The 8,404-nt window shown below is 53.4% G+C and overlaps 1 protein-coding gene across 1 annotated transcript in view; it reads right to left on the bottom strand.

The window, feature by feature from the left end:
• Positions 1–7,554, bottom strand: part of LOC138803511 (proprotein convertase subtilisin/kexin type 9-like) — a 9,684-nt gene extending 2,130 nt beyond the window's left edge. Inside the window, exons 1-8 of the mRNA XM_069987620.1 lie at positions 7,396–7,554; positions 7,049–7,190; positions 4,864–5,060; positions 3,766–3,949; positions 3,236–3,409; positions 2,829–2,977; positions 1,797–1,965; positions 102–286 (exon numbers count right to left, since the gene is read on the bottom strand). Coding sequence (XP_069843721.1) covers positions 102–286; positions 1,797–1,965; positions 2,829–2,977; positions 3,236–3,409; positions 3,766–3,949; positions 4,864–5,060; positions 7,049–7,190; positions 7,396–7,554 — 1,359 coding nt within the window. The remainder of the gene's footprint in view (positions 1–101; positions 287–1,796; positions 1,966–2,828; positions 2,978–3,235; positions 3,410–3,765; positions 3,950–4,863; positions 5,061–7,048; positions 7,191–7,395) is intronic.
• Positions 7,555–8,404: the final 850 nt, after the last annotated feature.

Below are 8,404 nucleotides of genomic sequence, written 5' to 3'. Positions count from 1 at the left end.
TTACCGCACCCGTGCATATGTCCTCCACTGTGAACTGACCACCCCAAGAGGATACAGACCCAGGCATCTCCACCCCACCTCCCACAGCCTTAACCCTTCACCTTCTCCAAGGGGCTTAAAGGCCTGTACTTCTTCGTTGTACACTGCAGGCCCGGAGCATGGCAGCAGGAAGCATGGACACTGGCCTCCTTGTGTCCCACGCACCGTCTGGGCTGATTAGTACCTCTCTTGGGTGCGGGATGTGGGAAGACACCAAGATTCTCCACCTCCCAATGGGAGCTGCAGCCTGGAACAGAAGAGGGCCAGCTCACACCCTGGGATGCCGGACACCCTTTCCCTCAATCACGTACTTTATTTTTAGGATCCAGACACAGGGAAACCCAGGAGCAGCTCTGAGTAGAAGAGACATTGCCTGAGCAGCAGGACTTTTGGCTTAGCTCTGACTTGTAGGACCTTGGGAGAGCAGCTCAACTGCTCTGAGCCATAGTTTCCTGGGAATCACATGGTCTCCTCTCCACCAAAGAAGGGGAGCCCTGGGACAGGATCCCCAGGCCAGAAATGTTCAGCTACTTCTCACCACAACCCCCTCCCACCTCAGGTCCCTTCCCCATCCATCACCAGCTAGAAGATCAGCCTGAGCTTGGATCTGTGGGCTTGGGAATCAGGGGCACCTGGCTGTAAAATTGTGCATGGCTTGCTGGACTTCATCAAGCCTCAGTTTCCCTATTTGTTAAAACAGTCAGAGCAATACCATCGACTCACAGAGTTCCTGCTTAGCTGAAGCAGAACATGCCTGGGAAGTCCCCGTGCTGCCCATGCAGGACCCGGGCTCTGCCCACATTAGGGTTATGGTAGCCAGGACCAGAGCCCCTCTCCCGACTGTGTGGCTTTAAGAAATGAATTCAGCCATTTTACCTGCAAATGGAACTTGGCATGGGCTACGCAGTGAGTGCCTGTGGTTCTGCAGCTTTGCCAAAGGCCAGGATTCCTGCCAGGCCAGCAGCCACATGGAGCTCTTGTCCTGGACAAGGCTCTAGCCAATGGGCTCATCTGATTGCTTCGAATCCTAATCCAGCCAGCTTTTAACCTCACCTGACCCTTACTATTCCAGAGACTTTAGACTCCCCAGTGCTTAGCTGTCAAAGAACAGCTCCTGACTTAGTGATTCAAGATAATTCCTAGAGCCCCTTAAGCCCCACCTGGTACCAAGCACCTTCTGAGCATGGCTGTAGCCCAAGATCCACAGTGCCTAGCTCCTAAGTCCAGCCCTCACCCACGACGTCCAGACACTTTCCTGGGCAAGTTTTGACAGAAGGTCCTTAGCCCAAAGACAGGACTTCAGAGTGATGGCTGATAACCGTGGCCACCAGAAAGCATACTGTCCCAGGATTAGAGCTGAGCATTCACGAAGAGGACACTAGGGCTCAGGGCTGAGAAGGAACTTGCCAGCTACTGAGTGGCAGTTGGAATCAACCTGAGCTGTGCCCCACTTCTGACAGGCCTGAACTATGGCTCCCCACCACACAGCTGGTAAACAGCTCCCAGTGCCCAAGCCGGAGCCCATCTGCCATCCATCTTATTGCTGCCACTGAGGCAGGGGAGGAAGAGAGAGGTAAACAGAGAGAGAGGTGAACCTACCCAAGGCCACATGGCATGCAAGTTGCACATCTGGCTTACCTATGACTCCTGAGGCTCCTAAATCTGCTGCTCATACTCATGGGGACCAAGTGTGGGACAAGGCTCCTGACCAGCAGGAGGTAGTGCCTCTGACTCACCCTGGCAGGACCAGCCCCTACCTGTGAGGACTTGGTCAGGATCCGGGCAGTGGGTGTAGGTCTTCAGCCCCACCAAGGCTGGAGCAGCTGTGTGGACGCTGCAGTTGGCTCGGGGGAGCAGGCAGCATCTGGCCACCGCAGAAACCTGACTATCTCCAAATGCCAGGCAAACGCGTCTGTTTCCTAGGATCTGAGAGTCCAAGAGAGGAATGGGAACTTGTTTTGAGGCGGTTTGGGGACTGGGAAATCAGGTCTGAGAGGGACCCAGTCTGCAAGTTCTGGTTTCTGAGTCCTCAGCACTGGTTGAGCTCAGGCAGGCTCTGCTGCCATGTGCAGCTCAGATGAATCTTCCCAACACTGACAATGGCTTCCAAGTGGAGACAAGGTGACCTGAGACAGCAGCACAGGACCTGTGGACTCCCTGACGCACCAGACCTCGCCTGAGAAACCTCCCTAACATTGACTTCTGCACAGAAATGTTCACCCACCTCACCTTCATGGCCCCCTACCCTTCCCTGGGCCACCTAGGGTCTGGGAACTCCATCAGCTACTTCTGCACCTTTGAAATTCTCAGCTCACAGAGCCTCTGTCATCCCAACCTGAGGGTCTTGGTTGTGGATGTTCGTGGTAGGCAGGGAGAAGGAAGGGGTGTGTCAGTACTGGGACTTGAACTCAGGGCCTAGGTGCTGTCTCTCAGCTTTATTATTCAAGCCTGGCATTCTACCAGCAGAGCTTCAACTCCCATTCACGCATAATTGGAGATAAGAATCACATGACATAGCCTGACTGGGCTGCCTTTTGAACCATGATCCTCAAATCTAAGCCTCCTGAGACATTAGAACAACAGGCATGAGACAAAAACACCCAGCATAGAGATGGCGTTAGGCAAAGCAGAGAGCAGAAGCCACCGCTGTCCTTTCCCTCCTGTGCCCATGAGGGTGCTGTCTGTCCTGAGTCCCCCAGGAGAACCTGGCCCAGCCCAGGCCTTTGAAGTCGAGACAGGGATTGGAATCCAGAGGACAGAGGACTGGGCACACAGAGTGTGCAGCTCACCCCCACACGCTCGCCCTGCCGCTTCCCACTCTGGGAGAAACTGGAGCAGCCCAGCAGCTCCTCCTCCGGGTCACAGTAAGCCTCAGCAGCGTGTGTCAGCCTGAAGTCCCAGGGTTCTGACCACACAGTCCTGCAGAACATCTGTCCACCTGCAACAAGAACAGGATAAGGAAGCTCTTGGGGAACACCAGGAGACGGCAGAAAAAGCTTCAACCCGAGGTGAGGTAGAGAAACTATGATACCACATGAAACTTTGAGGTAAAACTATAGAGTTACAACAATGCCCTGGAGCCTGGAGTCCTATCTGAGGAGGACAGTCCTTCTGTCAACCAGGTTGGGGACTGTCACCATCTCATGGGCCTCTCACAGCCCAGGTTGGCCTCTGCCTACCCACCTGCCCTGCTCACCTGTGTCCTGGGTGCTTGGGGGCAGTGCAGCCACCAGGTTGGGGGTGTTGACTCGCTCCTCCTCGGGGAACCAGGTGTCATCGATAGCATTTCTGATAGAGTAGTGGAGCAGCCTCTGCCTCAGCTCAGCCACAGTGAGGTTTGGCTGGGCAGTTAGCATCAGGGCTGCAATGCCTGATGGAGGAGGGAGAGGTCAGACAAGGTGATGGCCTGGCCTTCCGTCCTAGCTGGGAACTCCTTTTAGGACACAAATGCACACACATGCACACATCATGTGCTCTTCCCAAAAATGAAGCCACCTGCAAGCCCTTCCATAGTGAAAGCTTGTCCTATTACCTCCAGGCCTTGGTACTGGCCATTGTGTTCACCAGGTGAACTCCTGTTTACCCTCTAAAACCTAGTGATGCAAAGTGCACCATCACCATCAGGTCTGCCCATTTGGTCCTCCTGCGCAGAGCCTGGCATATGGAGGATCTGGCCAAAGGGGCCACTGGAATCCTGGTGGCCAGGACAGTGGCATAGTGACTCACCAGCCACATGGGCAGCAGCCTGCGCGGTCCCACTCTTTCTTATATAACAAATGGTACAGTCTTTGTCAGCACTGACAATGCTTTTCCCAGGAGCAAAGATGTCCACACAGGATCCATAGTTGGTCCCCAGAGGTCCCTGGGTGAAAGGCTGGTCCTGGGAATCGACAGCTCCAACAGTGATGACCTGGAATGTGGCAAAGACTTGAGGGAAAGGCTTCAGGGGCACATGGATCGACTCCTATAGTACCTGTTTAAGCCCCATGCACATGTCCCCTTCTGAGGAAAATCTGGCTCATGAGTACAGCTGATACCCTGTCCCGTTCCCGGACTTCCACAGGATATCGAAAGTGCTCCCCATGCTTAATGTACATAATAGCGAGACAAATACTAAACATATAATGTTGTCATCAAGAAGGCAGAGTGCTGTGGGACAACCCATAATCAGCCAGGCTGGGCACAGGTGGTTTTACGTTCATCATCTTTGTTTGGTTGTTTTTTTTTGTTTGTTTCTTTGTTTTTGTTTTGGTCCGTTGTGGGGCTTGAACTCTGGGCCTGGGCGCTGTCCCTCATCACTTCAGCTCAAGGTGAGCGCTCTACCAGTTGAGCTACAGCGCCACTTCTGGTTTTCTGGTGGTTTATTGGAGATAGGAGTCTCATGGTCTCCCCTGCCCGGGCTGGCTTTGAACTGCGATCCTCAGATCTCAGCCTCCTGAGTACCTAGGATTACAGGCGTGAGCCACCAGTGCCCGGCAAGTTCAGCATCTTTGTAGCCCTGTTGGGCCAGTCTCAGGGGAAGAGGGAGAGTGAAGCAGCTTCCCCACATTTCAGGGCCCAGAAATCGGGGAAGTGGGACAGGTGTCCTCCTCCTGGTACTGCCAGACAAGCCCCACACAAGGCATGGGATCTGCAAATGTCAATCAGGAGGGGAGGCATGCCACAGGAGGAGGATTCCATGCGGGGGGGGGACGGGGGGGAGTGTAGGGATGTTGTTTAAAGAAGGGCAGGACTAGCCCCAACCCTTTTCACACTGGGGGTGGAGGCTGGGCCTCTGACAACCTGCAAGGCAGGACATGAGCAGGAAGCCCTGCTGGCACCTACCTCAGGAGACGACGCTGGAGAGTAGGCACAGGCATTGCTCTGAAAGTTGCCAGCAGCGGCCACCAGCACTGCTCCAGCCCTTGCCAGGCGCTTGCAGGCATCGTTGATGCTCTGACTGTACCCACTCACCAGGGGCAGCAGCACTACCATGCGCTTGGAGGGATTGGAGACCAGCTTTTTCCAAAGAAACTCCAAGCCTGAGAAAACAGAGCCATATGACTGTCTGGAGGGGACACACTTCCTTCCTCCAACCCCTTCGCTCCAAAACAGCAGTGATGCTCATTATTGACAACTCGATGATCTTGTGTTATGTGAAATGCATCTTAGTGTGTGTACACACACACACACACACACACACACACACGCACACACGCACACACACACACACAATACACACATGACATGGTTAACATTTATATCCATTATTCTTTTTGTTTTAATGACTTCTGTTAAGGTAGTAAGCCTTGCTCACTATGATGGCTCAATCACATGATGGCTCAAAGGAAGTAGGAATTCTGCCTGCACACAACCTTCTAATTCAAGACTGCAGGCAATTCTAACCTGCCTGGCCTGGCCTGCAGATTGGAGGCTCAACCACCAGATGGCAAGAGTCACTCCTCAGATCTTGACCACACACACACACACACACACACACACACACACACACACACACACACACACACACACACGTGTCCTGTGTGTGCACATGGGAGTTATTAATCCTGACTGCAGCTGCAAACTGACCAGTCTCCAGGTCTTCCCCTGCTCGCCTCTCTAGATGACTGGTTTACAAGATGCTCACAACAACCTGTCCTTACACTTTTCCAGGACAAGGGCGTGCCGTGGAAGCTTGTTGTTCTCAGAATGAAGGCAGGCTTCACGATCACCCACCATACTCTAGGCCTGGCTCCAGTGTCTCTTAGACATCCCTCCCACAGGAACCTGAGCCTGTCCTGGCTGCCTGCTGCCAGCTGTCAACCCATTATAAAACAGGCACAGGTACTCTGGAGGTCTCCAGGGTTCCAAGGGCAGCTGGCTGCCATCCTAGGGAAATGGGGCTCCCTCACAATTATGATCTGCCTCTGGCCATCCAGCATGACCTGGAGTCCTGGGGTCTAAACCTGCCTAGGGCAGGCACCTGCAGCAAACAAGCCTATATGCTTAGCTCCTGGCAACACACTAGTGTCGCTAGACTGACCGACCCCTCAGCCACTCCTGGATCTGGGCCTCTGAGGCCAGGCCCAGAATCCAAGCCTTCCCTCCACTCATCACCTTTGAGAATCAAAGGTCAAGGCCAAGGTCAATCAGCATAGGCATGAGACAGGCAGAGAGGTCATTGCGTTGAGCCAGGGACTCTTAATCCCTGCCTGCAATGGAACACAAAGCTGGAGCCTCTGTGAATAAGATTTGGGGCAGTGTGTACCTCTGGACTCCATGCAGTTGAGCATCTGACCAGGGGCCTGGCCTCTTGGGGAAGGTGAGTCAGCCTCAACCCAGTATCTTCTCTGTGAGCCAGGTTCTTCTCTGTGAGCCTGGACAAGTCGCCCTCTCTAGCTGGTTTCACTAACTGTTAATGGATGTCACCTGCCAGCCCCAGGTGTGGCGTCCAGAGCCCTTGGCTCAGCCTTTGGCCACCGCAGCTCTGTGCAGAGCTCCCTCCTTGTTCCCTGTCCATGGCCACGACAGGCCTGGCTCTCAGCAGGACCTCTCAGACCCGGGCCCCACCTCTCCTCTCCATGCAGTGGATGAAGAAACTGGGATAGTCTGGACAATGGGTTGCCGGTTCCTCCACCAAGTCTGCTCAGCCAAGGTGACATATGGAGCCAAAGTAGGGAGAAATAAGCCCCACCATGGTTGGAGGGGAAACTGGATTTCTTTCTGTCTCTTCAGGGTCTGTGGAGATCTAAGCCCACATGACAAATGACACAGAATTCTGCAAGCACAGAGCACATGGAATGGAGAAGGAGCATGGAACAGGGGCTCACTTGGGCTGGGTCTCTGCTCCCTTGAGCCCTCAGTCTCTCCACCTGCACTGGAAACCTTGAGGGTTCTGCCGCTCCTCCACTGGTACTCTGTGGCAGAGGCTACCATGCCCTCTTGGGTCTGGAGACATTGCTCCTCCCTGGCTGAAGCCCCTGCCCCCATGGCCAGATGGAAAGACAACAGAATGGGAGCTGCCACTCACCCATGACGATGCCGCTGACGGTGCCCTTCCCTTGGCAGTTGAGCACACGCAGGCTGTGTATCTTGATGTCCTTGGCCACGCCAACACTCTGGCCGCTGATCAGAGCTGCCAGGTGGGTACCATGGCCTACACAATTGTCCTCCTGTTCCACCAACACAAGGGCCAGATGAGAAAGCCACCCGCCCCATGATTTCCCAATAGACTCCGAATAGACTGGCAATGCCTGCCCTCCCTGCCTACAGCTGAGGACTGGGGATGGACGGTGAAGGCTGGGGAGGGTGGCCATGGTGTTCCAGGTCTGGTGGTCCTCATCTTCCTCTGGGATGGGCTGGGGAAGGATGGCTCACCTGTGTCCTGGGCGCACTGGTGCTCTGCCACTCCTCCTCAGGCACTCTCTCAAAGTTAGAGATGTTGATCCTGCCCTTAATTTCCATGTGATTAGGCTGGATGCCAGTGCCCAAGAGATACACCTCCACGGGGTAGTCCCTCTCTTCCCACAGTGACATTTGTGCGAGATGTGGAAAAGGAGAACCGGAAGGATGATGTTATAGGTGGTCATGTGTATCAATGATGGCATGCTCTGCTTACCAATTATGCACACTGTTTCAAGGACTGTACATGAACTTAATCTTCAAAAAGTCCAACCACTACCTCCTATTGGGAATATTTTACTGACCAAGCCAGTGAGACAAGAGATGTACAAGTCGTTAAGCTGAAAACGAACTTTACAACTTTGATGGGGTGGGGAGGATTGGGTGGAGGACGGTGGGGGAGGGGCATAGGAAGGGATCGGAAGGGGAAACAAAGGAGGAGGCTCTAATGCTTGATAAGAAATATACTCATTATCTTGCTCATGTAATTGTAACGCCTCTGTACAGTATTTTCACAATAAAAAAAAAGATAGGAAACTCTCCAAAACCATGTAGGTGGCCAATTCGAGAGAATCAGGGAACTCTCCATTAGCATGCTGCTTGGGTCTTGTTATCAACTCAAATGGCCCAGCTCCACCTTGAGCTCTGTCATTGGCTGGGAGCAGCCAGGAGGCAGGGCCTCAGTGACCTGCTCTTACTACTGGTTCTCTTGAGGCAGGATTGCAGCAGCACAAGCTCTATGGTTGTCCTGCTGACCAACTCGAACTACAGTTAGTGAAACCAGAAATTCAAGATAAAATGATCAGCCATGCCACACTCCCTCTGAAGCTTCTGAATAACAAGCCTCCATCACCTTTTCCTCTTTTATTGGTGGTTGCTGGCTTTCCGTGATTTAGAGCCACCTCACTCCAAGTTCTACCCATCTCCACAGAACCTCCTCCTCTAATCTCCATTCTCTTACAAGGTTTAGGTTTGAGGATAACAA

The sequence above is a fragment of the Dipodomys merriami genome, unplaced genomic scaffold, assembly GCF_024711535.1.
Source record: "Dipodomys merriami isolate MVZ:Mamm:240054 unplaced genomic scaffold, mDipMer1.0.p SCAF_34, whole genome shotgun sequence".
NCBI lineage: Eukaryota > Metazoa > Chordata > Mammalia > Rodentia > Heteromyidae > Dipodomys > Dipodomys merriami.
Note: the sequence above shows the minus strand (reverse complement) of the source record. Positions and strands in the feature narration are given on the sequence as shown.